Below are 17,946 nucleotides of genomic sequence, written 5' to 3'. Positions count from 1 at the left end.
TTGCCTTCTCTGGTTAAGGGATCAGTCCCATACAATTATGCCCACTTCAGATGCCAATTACAAGCCTAGGTTGTTATGTGAGCTTCTGACCAATTGGCTATAAATCAGAAGTTCCTATTACTCCTTCCTTAGGTTTGATTAACTTGCTAGAGTAGCTCACAGAACTCAGGAAACCAGTTTATTCATTTGATCTATCAATTTACTATAAAAGTATATAGGGGTTTCCCAGATGGTGTTAGTGGTGAAGAATCCACCTGCCAATGCAGGAAATGCAGGTTTAATCCTTGGGTGGGAAAGATCCCCTGGAGTAGAAAATGACAACCCACTCCAGTATTCCTGCCTGGAAAATTCCATGGACAGAGGACTGTGGCAGGCTACAGTCCATGGGGTTGCAAAGAGTCAGACACGGCTGAGCATGAGCACAGCATATTAAAGTGTGTAACTCAGGAGTAGGCTTTTCATACTGTTCATGGAGAGTTGGACCATAAACAAGGTTGAGTGCCAAGGATTGATGTTTTCAAACTGTGGTGCTGGAGAAGACTCTTGAGAGTCCCTTGGACAGCAAGGAGATCAAACTAGTCAATCCTAAAGGAAACTCTGAATATTCATTGGAAGGACTGATGCTGAAGCTGAAACGCCAGTACTTTGGCCACCTGATGCGAAGAGCTGACTCACTGGAAAAGACTCTGATGATGGGAAAGATTGAAGGCAGGAGGAGAAGGGGATGAAAGAGGATGAGATGGTTGGATGGCATCACCAACTCGATGGGCATGAGTTTGAGTAAGCCCTAGCAGTTGGTGATGGACAGGGAAGCCTGGCGTGCTGCAGTCCATGGGGTCTCAAAGAGTCGGACTTGACTGAGTGACTGAACTGAACTGAATCAGAGATTGGTTCTCTTGGCAACTAGCCCCCATCCTGAAGTGCTTTCCAAAAGTCACCTCATTAACATAACAAAAGACACCTTTATCACTCTTAGCACTTAGGAAATTCCAGGGGCTTTAGTAGTTCTGTGCCAGAAACAGGATAAAGACCTGATATGTATTTCTCCTTATAAATCACAATATCACAGGAAGAAAAAAATATTTCACTTTATGCTTTATATTCTCTTCTATAACACTTCTGTCTTACAGAATCTATATTGACTACATTTGGAAATGGAATTTTGAAGAATGGAGAAGTTTTGAGAATTTAGTCTTTTAACAATGTGACCTGATGCTGGGAGGGATTGGGGGCGGGAGGAGATGGGGATGACAGAGAATGAGATGGCTGGATGGCATTACCAGCTCCATGGACATGAGTTTGCAACTCCAGGAGTTGGTGATGGACAGGGAGGCCTGGCGTGCTGTGATTCATGGGGTCGCAAAGAGTCGGACACGACTGAGCGACTGAACTGAACTGAACTGAACAATGTGACCTTAGACTGGTTCTTGTTTTACTGAAAAATCTCTTTTGAATTGATTTGAGTTTTACAAGAAATATTCACGAAGACTTGGGTCCCAAAGTGCTAGGACTCAAAAAAGATGGTTCTCACACTGCCTTAAGGAATATTCTCTATACATGCTTGATTTAGCAGTATCTAAAGTGAAACATTTATAGAAATAAAGTGTGATTAAATAGTATAATGTTTTACATTTTAAAAATATAGTTTATAGGGTTGAAAACGTTTCTAATATGCCAACATTGTATTCCTTTGTCTATATAAGATACGAAAGCAATGTGCATCATTTCTCTATACCTAATTTAGTGAAAATGTTGGGAATAGAAACATATGACCATGAGCATTAATAGAATGTTAGGCAGCTCACTCTTTTTTTTAAGATCTTCAACTTTTTTCATTTTGTTTTACGGTAACTGGACACTTACATTAAAATAATGGAAAATAGTTAAAGTTAACAATAAGAAGTAGCATCATATTGTTCTTTGTATCTTGAAATTTAAAATCATTCATTTTAAGTAAAGTACGAATGTCAGTTTTGAATCGACCTCTGTTACACTGTCAGAAGTGTAAAAGCAAGTCAACTTTTGAATATTGCTGAGTTATTTAGCATCTGTGCTAAACTTTTTTTTTCCTTTTTAACCCACTGGTTATTTTCCCAGACATCAATGAATGTGAAATTGGAGCACACAACTGCGACAGACACGCTGTATGTACCAACACAGCAGGAAGCTTCAAATGTAGCTGTAGCCCCGGGTGGATTGGAGATGGCATTAAGTGCACTGGTGGGTTGAAAGAAAAATTGCTTCTTACAAACTGCATGGATTATAAATATGAAAATCTCAGTCCTGCAAAGAAAAACTTAACATGTGTATTATTGATTTTAAATGTCACAGTTTCTGTTCGTAATGACATGTCGCCTCTTTCCTTAAGACCTGGACGAATGCTCCAATGGAACCCACATGTGCAGCCAACATGCAGACTGCAAGAACACCATGGGCTCCTACCGCTGCCTCTGCAAGGAGGGGTACACGGGCGATGGCTTCACTTGTACAGGTATGCTCGTGTTGGAAACAGCTATGTAAAGGGCAGTCAGAAAAGCAGGGTGCGCCATGTCTTTAAGACAGACCATCATTTGTTTTCTGAAGGCTGGGTCATTTATAGACAATTTGGAACAGAAAACAGTTATTTGAAATGGCATTCCTGTGGAATGGAAATTTGTAGCTGAATCAATCAGGGAGATCTCAGAAACTAAATATATATTTGCATATATATAGTTAGATAGTTGATATATGTGTCACTGTATGTAATGATGTCATGAGTTTAAAACAAATCATACTACCTTTTATAAACCTTAGCCTTGATATTTTTGTGCCTGTGTCTCACTGCTGACTTGTTTTCAATACTAAACCCAAGAGTGAACTTGATGCAGGAACCTCTGTGAAGAAAAGAAATGAGATGTTCTGGAGCAGATCATCAGCATACATTTTTTTCCCTCTAGCCATCATTGTGATCGTTCCACATTGGTATAAGTAAGAGTTTCATAACTGCTTTGAAAGGAATTCATTCACTTCCAGTTTTACAACATATTAATGACATCTTCTTCTTAGTGCTAATGCATCATCATAGAATTAATGTGGACTGTCACATATATTTAAATATATATGATTAGAAGCATTGTATAAAGAGATGATACCTACACTTACCATGACCATATGTATACAGACAGCATTTTTTAAAGTCAGGGCACTGGCATTAAATAAGATCCTGAGGAGTATTTCTCGTTGGCCATTAGGTAGCATAGCTGCTTATATGACCTGAAGCATTCATTTACCCTGAGCGCTCTGCTCACAAGAAGTCATTTAAACACAAAAAAGGCTGAGGCCCAGTAAGTGATTTGCCTGGATTTTGTTTTAACTCACTGAAAGTTTCATCATATTTGAAATTGTTTTTGCTTAACCCAGTAAAGTTTTGTCATCACAAACCTCCCATCGCTTTCTAGAAAATACTCCAAGTTTCATGTACCAGACATGTATGGTTTGTGTGTTTGATGTTTAATGACTGTGATTATTAGCAAAATTCAGAAGATACTAAGTAGATAGTACTTTTCGGTCTCTTCAATAGTTGCTATTCTAGGTCTTTTGCTGCCCATCTGATCTGAGCCTGGATTTTGAGAATCAGGCACAAACCATGATATGTTATTTCCTGCCATGGATATATCCTCACGTTGATTATCCTGCTTGCAGAAGCCTGAATGTGAATGATCCCTTTAACTTATTACCCACTTTACATCATTAGAGATAACTTAGCATTCAGGATTCTGTCTCTGAACCCCATGTTCACTACGTATTTAATATTAGCATTCAAAAGAGAAAAGTGAGTTTCAATGTTTCAAGTAGAAATTATGATGACACTAGTACCTTCTGGAAGTTCACAAGTATAAAAGTTCTCAGACCTGAGCAATCAGAAAGCTCCTAAGAAGAGTAACTTGTGTTTCTTTCTGGCTATAGATCTTGATGAGTGCTCTGAGAATCTAAATCTGTGTGGCAACGGCCAGTGCCTTAACGCCCCAGGAGGATACCGCTGTGAATGTGACATGGGCTTTGTGCCCAGTGCTGATGGGAAAGCCTGTGAAGGTAACTGATGGGGATGCTGCCATGGGCTTTGCAGGGCTGAATGAGATTAGGTTATTTCAACGTTCCTCATGGTTATTATTTGTCTGGGTTTTTTTTGTTTGTTTTTTACACCAAGGTGTGTTTTGGCTTCCCATCTAACGTGTCAGTTCAGTTTGTGTAGAGATTGGGTGTCCAGCCAGACCACTTCTCTTTGTGCAGAGAAAAATCTCAGCTTCTTGGCCCTAAGCTTCACATCCAGCTTTGGCCAGGTGGTTTGCAAGAGCACACCCATTTAGTCATAGGGAGAATGAGGATAACCAACTCAATGCAACATATTCATCCCCATTGCTGGGGAAAAGAGTTCAAAATGCTGGTGCCCTAATAGTGAAGGATTCTTTTTAAATACGGAAACACAGTTTTTAATCTCTGCTATGGTTTGGTTTCTAGAAATAAAAGTTTTAAAATACCAGCAGCGTGAATGGTCTTGTCCATAGAATAATGTTCCTGGGTATGTCTCAGATGGTCTCTAAATATCTAATATATATAACATGGAACAGTCTTTTGCAAATCCATTCAGTAAGGAGTCCCTAAGGATAATACCATACGTCACAACCTGTCTAAGCATAAGGCTCTGTCTTTCTGAGAAGTGCTGGTCAGACAGGAAGAGTCCTGAGAACCTGTTGGCTAAGGATGGATCCCACTGGGAAACACAAGATTCTTCTCTTTTACCCACGCTTGTCAAATCCAAGCACATTATTATCCCTCATTGAGAATTAGTGACCACAGTAAACTGAAAAGATTGCAGTAGAAATAAACACATGATAACGATTGACAGTAGAACTTTAAACAAGACCCTGATTAATGTCTCAACTAATAGTTGTTGCCTGTTACTAGGACATTAACTCAAAAATTAATCTTTAGCTATGACATATATACTGATTCCCTCATATAGTTCTACGTAAATACTTTTCTTTGTTATGAAACCGTTGGGTGTTCTTCACACAGTTTATATGAAGTAGGCAGAGTTTGATAAAAAATTCCTCTGAGGCAAGAAACTAATTATGCTCTTGATCTTGTGCCTAATGCCTTGTTTACTTTTGTTACTGCAAACATCCAAGGAAAACAGGTACTGTGCCACGTCTGGGAACAGAAATAGGCACAGTGAAAGTTTTGCTGCCCTTCATGCTAAAAGGGAAGGTTTTGTTTGTTTGTTTGTTCTTAATATAAATCATCACTGGCAGAATCTCATGGCTATTAAAAGCCAGTCTCAAGGCTGAAAATGTGCCTGTGAGCACAAGCACGATGTTAACGGGAGGCAGGGACAAGCCTGGAAAATGCGTCTACAGTTTTCAGATCTCCATCAGCAGTTGCAAACACACACCATAGTACTAGGGACACAGAGGACTGTTTAAACTGATGATAAAAGTTACCACAAAGACTTTGGGGTTCTTAAAATTTTAACTCACAACAAAAACAAGAATATATAGATGAGAACAACCACAGAATTTAGTCTTAAGTGGGCTCATTTGGTTCCTCCTTTACAAAAGTGATGCAGAACCACATAAAACAGCATAAATGGGCTAACGTATATGTGAAATGCCTAGCCCTCTGCTTGGCATGTAGTAGGGGCTGAGAAAAGGGAAGTTCTCACCTAGGAGACTTCCTAACAGATGACAGATCATCTGAAAGCCTATAGGAGAAGGACCTGGATTGATGTCAGATAGTCTTCATTTTCTTAATAATAACATCACTTGCCTTATTACATTAGGTAGTTTCTTGGGCAAGAACAATAGTTTAATTGCTCCCCCTTTCCATTGTTCCCCAAGATATCGATGAGTGCTCTCTTCCGAACATCTGTGTTTTTGGAACTTGCCACAACCTCCCTGGCCTATTCCGCTGTGAATGTGAGATCGGCTATGAACTGGACAGAAGTGGTGGGAACTGCACAGGTAAGGCTTCCATTCACATAGAGATCTGCTCTCAGGCATTCCAGGGGACCCAGCTGCTGCTGTCTTGCGGGGACCACACAAGGTTTTCGTGGAGTTGCAAAAGAAAAGCAGGGAGACGCATTAGGAGCCACAGAAAAAATTTCTTCAGACCTGGCTGATTAGATGATCAGCACTGATTAGATGTGAGGGTACAGAGGAAAAAGTTGAGGAGAGCCGAAAGTGCAGTCAGTAGCCTTAGATACAAGTTTGTGGCTACAGAGGTATGTTCCTGTAGTTCCTTTTCTTCTTGGACAAATTTCTGGAGAGTTTCCTTTTGCAGGCTGTGCCCTGGGATCATGGATTTCATCTTGAACTTCTCTGCTGAGACACTCACTTCAGAGTGTTACCAGAGAACATGGTCCATAACAGTCAGCCACCCATTTCTAGTGTGTAGATCATTTTCTTGTGGAGCAAAGAACCCTCCAGGAATGTAAGGAAGAAGCTAGAAAAGCCATAGTAGGCATTCTGTAGAATGCCTCGGTTCACTTCAGCACTGAGTTAAACTTTGAGAGCCATTTTCAGGTCTCCATCCTCTTTCTGTTCAATGATACTAAGGAAACAGATCCCATACAGATTCCATTCTGTATGGGATCAGGATTTCAAGAAAACCCCAGTTTTTCCAGCTACCTAAACAAGCCATGACTCAGTGGCTCTCCAGTTATGACCACCATCACCACCTCCCTGAAATTGCTCTGGATCACAGTGTTCTTTCCCAGGCACCCCTTCTTCTCTTGGTTTTCCTAGAAACTATTGTGACACCAAGCCAGTCTCTAGCATACTGCAGCGAGTCACCTCTCCACTGCCTGCCTTCTCCTCCGTGTCTAACATCACCACCAGCATCATTCCTTCCTCCCCACCCTGATTGCTCTTAGTCTGCCCTGCCCACTCTAAGATTACATGAGATTTGAGCGAAACCATTTTTCACAACAGAACCTCCAGAAGGGTTACCAGGTCCGAGCAGGAGGAGCAGAGTGGAAAGGATCATCCTCAGTCCCCCATCTCCTCTCTCTGAATCAGCTTGTCTGGTTTTGAATATTTCACAAGTGTTCAAAATAGACAAAAGGATTACACAGGGATGGCATTTGCCAAAACTCATGTCCTAAATATCTGGAATTCCGTTTTTGGAATAGAAACTGAAAGGGAAATATTCAACCCAGCATCAGTAATGGGAGAGAGACTCTTAGTAGGCCTGAAAGAACATGCTAAGCTTCGTGCACGCGGTCTGCGCTTGCGCTCAGCTACAGCGAGGCCAGTCCGCCCAGCGGGGGAAGCAGCAGAAGTCGCCTGCTCCCGCCGCTTCCCTGAGACATCTTGCTCTCATTTGATAAAATAACAAGCTGCACATATTAAATATATTTTCTTAAAACCTGTGTCTGAATTTTTGGTTGACCTGAGGTCACAGTAGTGTTTTGTTTTCGGTTACCTTCACTGGAATATTTTTCCTCGTTCCAAAGTTATATTTTCTCCTGATGACAAATTTGAATGCTAAATGTGTTCCAGGGGAAAGAGACCAAAGACTATGACATATTTCCTTCCTGAGGGATTTTGTTTAAGAAGTGGAAGACTATATTTCTAGGGGCAATTATAACTGGAAACTCTTTAAAAATTCAAGTTGGGAGCCCGAGATCTTGGTGCTACTGTTTTACAGTGCTGCCTGCCCCGCATTGGCTCAGGTAATAACTCTGCCCCTCGCTGTTCGGTTCTAGACGTTAATGAATGCCTGGATCCAACCACGTGCATCAGTGGGAACTGTGTCAACACTCCAGGCAGCTATACCTGTGACTGTCCACCCGATTTTGAGCTGAATCCAACTCGAGTTGGCTGTGTCGGTAAGATCTTAAACACTTTTCAGAGAAACACACTGTTGGTTATTTCGAAGGCAACATGGAACATTGCATTCTCAACTTCTGAAAAAAGTAATAAAATAATACAACGAAATGTAAACATTTCCTGAATCTGGTTTGTATTTTCAGGTCCTTTTCTCTAGGTCAATTCCCAGTGTCTGGGTTGCGGCACTTTTTAGTTTAAATTATGGTTTTTAAACAGTTTCAGAAGTAGGTTTGAATTTTCAACCCTGACGTAGAAAGAATTCGCCTGACACTTCTTTTGTTTGCATGTGGTAAATAGATACCCGCTCTGGAAACTGCTATTTGGATATCCGTCCTCGGGGAGACAATGGAGATACAGCCTGCAGCAATGAAATTGGAGTTGGTGTTTCCAAGGCTTCCTGCTGCTGTTCTCTGGGTAAAGCCTGGGGCACTCCTTGTGAGCTGTGCCCGCCTGTGAACACATGTAAGTGGACATCCTCCTATTCATTATTATTATTATTCCAGCTCAGTGCAGTTCTCCTGTCTAGCTCCAGATGATAGAAGCCACAGAGAGAGGGAGCTGCTACTGGTCTGTATTCTTCAGTTGGTGGAGAGAGTGGGGGTTGAGGGGTGGAGATCATTCATTTCAGCCCTGCTGAGAATCCCACTCCCGATATGGGAGTCAGAATCCCTCCCCAGTTGGCTTGCACTCAAAGATCAGGTGGGGCAGGTAACATCTTATTTATGTCTGAGTGAAAAGAAGATAGCATTATTTTAAAGAAGGTTTTCCAGACTAGGTTACTTATGTCATATTTGGACACATTGATCTCTCCTCTTGTCATCTGTTGGCTGGTTTTAGAAGTTCTAGAACAGAGTGGAGTTTCCCTGGGTGAAAAAGAAGCCATTAGTTAAGCAAATAGGAAATGGAAGATTGTTCCAGTCTTATGGTATGACTTAAAAGAAAGGTTTAGAATGTGTTTTAAGGACATAAATAATTAGTCTTCGAAAAGCAAACCGCTTTCCATTTTTCTAAGTGGATGCTATATTATGACTCAGAGTCAGATATAGCTTCCAGGGCAAAAGTCAGTGGCTGCTGCTTATCAGGTATATCGAGATAGGTATTGATTCTTTCCTTGTTGAAGGGTCACTTACTCAGATTCTCTAAGGTAATTTGTTGAGTACCTAGAAGATATACTTTGTGTGTGCAAAGGTGATAATTCATGGATAATTGGATAGATAATTCTAGTCTAATTGCTAGTTCCTGCTTTCCGGGAGCATATAGTTTAGCAAAATACTACCTAAACGTGAAAGCTGTTATTCAATGTAGACCTCAATAAGAGAAGAAAGAAAAGCAGACTCAATGCCACGAGTGGAAGAAAGAGGTTCCTGTTTCCAGTTAGCGCTCTGTCACTTGCCATGCATGTAACTTTGGAGTGAGCAAGCCCATTTCTTCATTCATGAGATGCCTCATAAGATTAAATGAAGTCATTCCTGTAAAGCACTCAGCACAGAAACGAATGCTTGGCAGGCACCCCTTTCTCTCCCTTCTTCAGAAACAGAAGTCAGTTCTGATTGGCAATGCATGGTGATAACTTGGTACATTTTTTAATTGGGGCTTGAAGGAAGGGAGTGACATGAAAGAGGAGACTTAAAAAGAATGGATGATCACAGAAAGAGGAGGAGAGAAAAATAAAAGAAGAGGATAGTTATTAATACTTTCATTGATGCTGAAAGAATCAAACTAAGATGTTTAGGTGTGTGTGGCTGGGGCGGGGGGGTCAGTTCTACTGAGTAAGAATGATAAGCCAAGCATTAGAAGTCCACCCTACCTCAAACTGGATCAGAGCTAGAACTGAGGTCTATGCATTTATACATTAATGCATATATACATATATGTTCAGAAAACCACAAGGGGGATTATCAGATTTGGAAAGACCATGATGATTATAAAAGAACTGATTCGTATAGATGCTTATCAGAATGCTATAGCAGATGAGGGTCATTCTTATCCATGTGTTCCTGTATGGATCACACTGGTATGTGGTGCTGAAAGAAATGTTTTTGAGTGAAATACTTGGATGACAGAATTAATGGAGGAAATCAAAGGACCCTGTAAAAAGCTGGTTTTGGAAACCAGGGGAATCAGTGTTGCCATCAGCAGAAATGGCGGGGCAAGAAGCCCTCTAGTCATTAAGGAGAGGAGAGGCAACATCTCATTCAAGAAAGAACAGCTTTTCCTAAGGCTCTGTTTGGAAAAGGCTTTGGAGATAAGCTGGTGAGCAGTATTTAAGGGAAGCTGTGATTCCCAGGAAGTAAGACTGAACAAAACATAAAAATGGAGGAGTTTGTTATAAAATAAAAATGGAAAGAAAAATCTTTAAAAGAAAGAACAGCGGAGATAAAGAATAAAATAGTTCATAAGAACGTAAGACCAGAGAGTAGGTGGAAGGTTCACAAACTGAGGACAGTAGCCTTATGTTTGGCACATGTAGAAAAAGCCATTTGAAAGGACAAGTATATACGAAAATGTTAACTTGCTTCAGTTGGGTGGGGTCGCTGCCAAAAATTCCTGTAAATGAATATGTTCAGGTGGCTATGTCTGTATTTCTCTTGAGGATACTATTTCTAAAGAAATTTTAGATTTCAGAGAACTCAATCTGATTTTTGTTTGTTTGTTTCCGTAGCTGAGTACAAAATTCTTTGTCCTGGAGGAGAAGGTTTTCGACCCAACCCTATCACCGTTATATTGGAAGGTAATTCACGCTTTATCTGAAAGCGTGCCCCTTTAGAACTTCCTTGAGTTGATTTACAGTGCTAAAGACATGCTACTGTTTTCATCTTGATAGATATTGATGAGTGCCAGGAGCTCCCAGGGTTGTGCCAAGGCGGGAAATGTATAAACACCTTCGGCAGCTTCCAGTGCCGCTGTCCGACGGGCTACTACCTGAATGAAGATACCCGAGTGTGTGATGGTAAATGGCCCTTTTAGAATGATAAGTTCTTTCAGATATTGAGAACTGACCTCAAAAACCAGCGTATAGTTAGGCACCAGGAAAACTGTGACTCTAGCAAAATGTCTAAATGGCCAGGTTATTATGCCACAGATGTGGCAACTGGCACTCATGTTAGTGATGTAATATGTTCAGCATACCCTAAATCTCCCTCTTTTCATGAGAAAATTGGTGTTTTTGTTATCTTGAGCCACAGTCCCATTTATGCCTACAGTGAATTTTCCATTCTCTTCAGAAAAGCCATTTTTATTGGAGCAGCCCAGGTCTCATTTCAGTGGCTTCTATATTCTGGGCGATTCTGGGCTCCTCGTCTCGTCCTTTACCACTCATCATTTGTACTCAGCATTTAAATGAGCTTCTCTTCCGAGGCAGCTCCTTTGGTCGTATGGTGTGAGTGATGACTCCTGTTCATCCTGTTTTACTGAAAAGATGGAGATTATTGACTGCTGTTAGCTTTCAGAGCATGTGGACACTGACTGATGTGGGGAAACGGTTTTCATCTGTATGTAGAAGCTACACACTGATTAGGGAAGAGACCTTCTTGTGTCCTGGAGGAGAAATATTCCTCTGGTTTTCCAAAAGGCTTAATAGGTGACCTCAGCAGTGACAACCTTGTTGAGTAGTAGTCGAACATCACAATGTATACAACACAGCTTAAGACCCATAGCGTTAATATAAATTAGAATCAACACCTGTGTTTGAAAATGGGGAGGGACGCATGAGATACCTACTTCTGCAGGCTTATCTTCTGTGCTGTCTTACCATTGCAGATTCATGAAGCCAGTGTTTGATGGCTTCAGGTTATATCAAATCCTTCCTGAGATTTTGTGAACATATGAAGGACTTAGTTGTCTTTCTGAAAGATATTTGAGAATTATCATTTCTCCACATTTCCATCGCTGCTTGTGTTTGAGGATCTTTTAGACTCATTTATTAAGAACTCACATCAGAAGGTACATTTTCCTTTTCTAAAACTCTTTTTCTGAAAATGCACACATCAGCATAGGCTTAGGATGCTGATGAACGAAACATCCACATTTCTTATCCGGATTGCAAAGTGCCCTGTGGATGTTCTCTTCCACTATCAACATGTATATTGAACCCTGAGTCCCAGACCATTCCAAAGAGTGAAATTTCTGTATTCACATACCACTTTCTTTTTGGATTATAGATGTGAATGAATGTGAAACTCCCGGAATCTGTGGTCCAGGGACATGTTACAACACTGTTGGCAACTACACCTGTATCTGCCCTCCAGACTACATGCAAGTGAATGGGGGGAATAATTGCATGGGTAAGTCCCAGCTTTTCTTTATATAGCATGTTCGGTCCTCATCCGCAAAGAGAAAAAGGGGCTCCAAGCCCAGCAATTCATCCTCAGTGTTATGTTACTCATCAGAGCGAGTGCTGCCACCCTTTGCCTCCTCCCCTGTAAACCATAAGTTTGGCCTTTTCTCAGCACCTCGTGTGGGTGGTTGGGAGTTTTCTTTAAAATGTAATGTTGGAAAATCCCAAACAAAGGTTTAATAGTACTTCTTTTGTTTGACTCTGGGTGTATCTTTATACAATGATATTTACAGCACTGACCTACAGTATTAAAACATCATGAGTCGGAAATGAGAAAATCACTGCCAAGAGCAGTGGAGAATTGTTACTAGGAGACTGGGTGGAGAGTCATGTAAAGTTTATTAAGGCCACAGCTACATAATGACTCAGTTCTGTGGCACAAAACACCAGGGAATATGTTATGTTGGCCCAAAAGTTCGTTTGGGTTTTTAGTAAGATGTTTTAGAAAAACCCAAACGAACTTTTGGGCCAACCCAATATTTCTTAAAGTCCTTTTCCTTGTGGCAGCAGAGGTAGATGGAAGGTTGAGAGCCAGCTTTTATTGCTCTTATCAAAGTCAAGTTACAATACAGTTCAAAAGAGACTCCTTCCTTGAGCATCCCTGGTAGAATCTCCCTATCAGGATTTCCCCACAGCATCACCAGTCCCTGCCTTCCTCCTCTCCTCTAGATATGAGGAGGAGTCTGTGCTACAGGAACTACTATGCTGACAACCAGACCTGCGATGGAGAACTGTTGTTCAACATGACCAAGAAGATGTGCTGTTGTTCCTACAACATTGGCCGGGCCTGGAACAAGCCCTGTGAACAGTGCCCCATTCCAAGCACAGGTAGGTTTTAGTTTCGCCTTTACCAGAAAGATAACTTGGTACCTTCCCCATGAATTGTTGGAGAAATGAATCTCAGCCAGGGGAGAAAAAGGGTGCATTGTCCATCTTCATAAAAAAAGATTAGCTTACAAAGGCAAATGTTGAAATTCACAGTTGATCCGGTCCTTTCAGCCGAAAATTGAGTCATAAAATATATTTTCCAATTTATTACACAAGTTCATTTACCAGCCTGTAGACTCAGCATATCACAAAAATATAGAAGGTGTTATTGTTAGGGAGTTCACCATATAACTTAAAGTCTGGAAACAGTGGGCAGAGCAGTTTGACAAATAAGTAAACCATATTCCTATATTGTTTACTTACTTAGTACCATCAATTTTACTTATTCATAACTAATCTTGTTCCAAAAAGAATTCAAGATGGCTCACAAAGATGCATATGTAAAATAAGAAGGCCTAATGCAAATGGAAAGCATGGGTAAGAAACTCAAAGCAAGGGTAATTAATACACAAGATCCAAGCTGGGAAGTCCTGCACACTTGCCAGTGATGAGCAACAGCTTGGGCCCTACACCTTCTAGCAGCTCATATAGAGATATGATCGAGTCTAACAGTCTCAATGACCACAAAGCAAACTCAGAACTAAAGAAAAGCACGACTCAGGGACTTCCCTGGTGGTCCAGTGGCTAAGACTCTACACTCCAAATGCAGGGGGCCCAGGTTCCATCCCTGGCCAGGGACCTATTAATAGAGCCCACATGCCACAACTAAGAGTGCATGCTATAACTGAAGATCCTGGACACCTAACAGAGATGAAAGATCCTGTGTACGGCAACTGAGTGAGACCCAGCGCAGCCAAATTGAAAAAAGCACAACTCCTTGATATAGAGAAAGTTCTTCTTATATCTTCATACAGAAAAATCTATATAATGTTATCTATTTGAAAAAGAAAAGAGCCTAATTCATATTCTAAGAGTAAATGAAGCAAAAACTTTGGTGCAGTGTTCTTATATGGGAGATGATATATATCATGATGGTGTCATTTACTAATGATGATTAGATCATCTTTATGAGTTTTAAAAATTAATTAATTAATTTGACTGTGCCAAGTCTTATTTGTGGCATATGGAATCTAGTTCCCTGACCAGGGATCGAACCCAGGCCCCCTACATTGGGAGTGCAGAGTCTTAGCCACTGGGCCACCATCTTTATGAATTTGAGTAACGAACTATTGTGCAAAGTACTGATTTAAGAATTGTGTAGTATCTACTTCATTCCCCACAGCGATAGGTTAAATACCCAATCTATTGTCTGGTGCTAACTGACAATGCCAAAAAACAGAAAATTCTTTTTTAGTAAAATGTACCATTTCATCTACTGTTTCCTCCAGAAATAATGTAATAGCCATCACTTAGAATTACAAGTTGTCTCCACTCTGCAAGATGTTGTTAGACCTGGGTTTGGCAAACAAGAGCCTGTGGGCCAAATCCAGCCTGCCTCCTATTTCTGTATGGCCCACAAGCTAAAAGTAATTTTGACATCTGAAAATTTTATGAACTTCAAATTTTAGTAAATAAAATTTTATGAGAATATGGCCCCACTAATTTATTTACATATTATCTATGGTTGCTTTCATGAAATATTTGAGTAATTTTAACAAAGACTGCACAGCTTGCAAAACCTAAAATATTTACTTTTTAGCCTTTTAAGAAAATATTTGCTGACCCCTGATCCTGACCGTTGGCCTTCAAATCTTTTATTATACATTGTTATTATTGTTCAGTCACTCAGTCATGTCTGACTCTTTGAGACCCCATGGACTACAGCATGCCAGGCTTCCCTGTCCTTCATCTCCCAGAGCTTGCTTAAACTCGTGTCCATTGAATTGGTGATGCCATTCAACCCTCTTGTCCTCTGTTGTCCCCATCTCCTCCTGCCTTCAATCTTTCCCAAGATTATTTATACATAGCTATCGTTAAAAAACCTGGCAGTTACCCACACTTGATGTGTGTGTGTTTACAAGTAAAAGTATATGTTCATGTGTCTCTGTATATTTGGTTTTTGATTATATTAAGAAATGTATTTATATTTTCATAAACTATTTTATTATAGAATGTACACAAAATTAGTTTTTAAATTGGATTTTACAAAGATAAATATCCTAGTATTTTTATTTTTTATCTTGATGGACCATTGTATGTTCCCTTCCAGACCACTATGGAGATCTCTGATAACAACTATCGTTTACTTTCAGAAATATCTGTCTGAGTTCTAGGTATCTGCATACTCTTAATATAAAATGCAAGAGTTCATCTTCATGTTGAATATTGGCCAGATCCAATCATGGCTTTTCATTAGCTATGCAGTCTGCACACATTTTAGGAGTCCCTGAAGTTTGGATGGTCAGTGGAGCTGGTATGACACTTGTTGAAAGTGAACACTCATAGATTAAGGAAAGAAAGCACTAGGTAAAGAACATGCTATGTTTTGTTTAATTACAGAAACCTTTTACTAATTTTCAGTAGGTTTACCCATAAGGAAGTGGCCATCTTGAGCTTCAGTTGATACCATGCCATATCAGTTATACTCATGATCAGGAATTACAGAATCTCAGAGTTAAAGGGAACCATAGATGACATTTAGTACATCCTTAATTAACAAGTTTGATGAAAATTCAGGTCAGGGGGAGAAAGACAAAGGTCGGGGGAGGGAGAGGGAGCAAACAAAAGAACTGCAGCAAAAATAATAATCCAGCTCCAAAAACTTAGAGTAATGAGGTTAAGTTGGTTTTTTGACATGAATGAGTCATTGACAGACCTGAAATCAAGAACTTAGCTACATTTGCTATTGTTATCCCCAGTCTGCCAAGGATATGGCTTTTGTACACATTCGTTAAATCCTAGATTCCTTAATGCAGAGTGGAAAGAGGCACTCAGACCAGTCCCAGGTTTCGGAGCTGGACAACATCCCCACAGAAACCCAAATTCCCCCAGGCAAGCTCATACAAATGAGTGCATTTGATATAGAGACCTCTGCTTCAGCCTCATTATTTCGTCAACATGAGGTCACTTTTCCTTCATCATTTTTCTTAGGGACAAGGTTACACCATCTGTAGAAATCCTCAATTTTTTTTTTTTTTTCACAAAGGTCAATTTATTTTAAATTCTTCCAAATACAGGTAAATATCTTTTAAGAATGTTTTCAAAGTAATTTTGCTCAGCTCATCATTGCTCTTCGCCTACCCTGTTCCCACCCCGCTTACCCCACCTTTGTTCAATCACTGCAGATGAATTTGCTACACTCTGTGGAAGTCAACGGCCAGGCTTTGTCATTGACATCTATACTGGCTTACCTGTTGGTGAGTTACAATGCCATCGTTGCAACTTTTTGTCTCTGCCCTTGTGTTAAGGAAAGGACGTCCACACTGTTATTTTCTCAAGTTTGCTTTTTTTTGTTTCTTAGAAGGAAAAAGCATTAGACAGTGCCATTTACCTTTACTGAAATTCTGATTCTTAGTTTGAAACAAACTGTGCAGACACCCTGTGTAGCTCCACCTAATTGGCAGCAGTATTTGTTGGTCATGATTAAGGGGACTGGAAAGCTTTTCACAAAATCACAATCAAGCTTCGTTAAACCAACCCTAGGCATCAACAAAAAGAGAGATTCTGGGAGTAAAGCCAGTTGACGTTTGATTTGACTATAATTCCCAATCCTTCCATCTGACTAAGACAAGAGTTTAATATGACTGTTCATACCAATCCTTATGTGTGGGTTGTTCACATAAAGCCCTTTTGGTGGATCAGTTTTATCTCACAGGGAATCTCCTTAGGTCATCTGCTTTGGGATTTTTAGATGTGAAATATAAAAGTCTTTCCAATCTGAGGCCCTGTCTGGTAACTGGAACAGAGACCCCTGCAGTGCTCAAGATGCTTATGTGAGATTCAGAAATACTGCACAGCGTTCAGCCAGTAGAAGCAAGGCCTTTGTGGTTTAAAACCAAATAACATAAAAATAGATGGAAAGCCATTGCATTCTCCGAGTTTTTCCCCAATGTGATTTATATGGATCCTCAGATGCCCCTCTGAATTCTGAGCAATTGTGTCTAGTAGCAAACATCTCCACTGTTCAACCTTATTGCTAATAAGTAAACTGAAATCTACATCAGCCTTTCCAGTGACCTTGTTTAAGAAAACAAGGGTCTGGTCCAGCAATCAGCCTGGCTCTCTTTGTGCCAAATCCATATGGCTCTGTAGCCTAGTCAACATCCAAAGAAACTTCATGGTTTGGAAGGAAAACCTGCTAAATGACATTGGCATGAAACACCTGGCCCCAGCTGCTTTGTTTTTCCCCTTCCCAAAACAGATCTTTTCATCTCCCTAGACTCTCTGATCCGAAGATAAGTGGTCTTTAATAGTAGTGGTTCTCCATGGACGAACCAGGCGTGTACCCCAGCAAGGCCTACCCTCAAATGTTGGCAGCAGGCAAAGACTCAAAACAACATTAACAGCATCCACTAATAAAGCTGGAAAGGCCTCAGGCATCCTCTAGGCCAAACGCCTTGCCTTACAGTTGAGGGGACAGAGGCCCAGACAGGGAAGGGGACTCAGGCGAGGTCACTTGGCTAATTAATAACAGAACTGGGATCAGAACCCAGTCCTGACTCACAGCTTGCTTTGCCTCTAGCTCTTGAAAACTGGAAATGTGATAGTTAGCAGTATACTTATTGTTAGCAAATTCCAGCATGACAAAATATTTAGATGACTGAGAAACTTTGTTTTATTTAAGCTTTCTACTCTCCTTCTGAAAGGTCTGAAGATTGTTGGCATATAGAACTCATTCGTGTGGGGCTAAAACTATAGCAAGTTTATTAATCTTGTCTTTAAATATAAACTTTTCCAAGTTGAAGTTCAAATGGA

General features: G+C 40.4%; 1 protein-coding gene across 1 annotated transcript in view; it reads left to right on the top strand.

Moving 5' to 3' along the window:
• FBN1 (fibrillin 1) overlaps positions 1-17,946 on the top strand; it is a 272,564-nt gene that overhangs the window by 194,306 nt on the left and 60,312 nt on the right. Inside the window, exons 33-43 of the mRNA XM_055436892.2 lie at positions 2,098-2,220; positions 2,369-2,491; positions 3,946-4,071; positions 5,877-5,999; positions 7,745-7,867; positions 8,166-8,330; positions 10,531-10,599; positions 10,693-10,818; positions 12,029-12,151; positions 12,874-13,032; positions 16,317-16,388. Of these exons, the coding sequence (XP_055292867.1) occupies positions 2,098-2,220; positions 2,369-2,491; positions 3,946-4,071; positions 5,877-5,999; positions 7,745-7,867; positions 8,166-8,330; positions 10,531-10,599; positions 10,693-10,818; positions 12,029-12,151; positions 12,874-13,032; positions 16,317-16,388 (1,332 nt within the window). The remainder of the gene's footprint in view (positions 1-2,097; positions 2,221-2,368; positions 2,492-3,945; positions 4,072-5,876; positions 6,000-7,744; positions 7,868-8,165; positions 8,331-10,530; positions 10,600-10,692; positions 10,819-12,028; positions 12,152-12,873; positions 13,033-16,316; positions 16,389-17,946) is intronic.

Source organism: Moschus berezovskii, chromosome 9 (genome assembly GCF_049115385.1).
Source record: "Moschus berezovskii isolate FMDL1 chromosome 9, NW_MosBer_1.0, whole genome shotgun sequence".
Taxonomy (NCBI): Eukaryota; Metazoa; Chordata; class Mammalia; order Artiodactyla; family Moschidae; genus Moschus; species Moschus berezovskii.
Note: the sequence above shows the minus strand (reverse complement) of the source record. Positions and strands in the feature narration are given on the sequence as shown.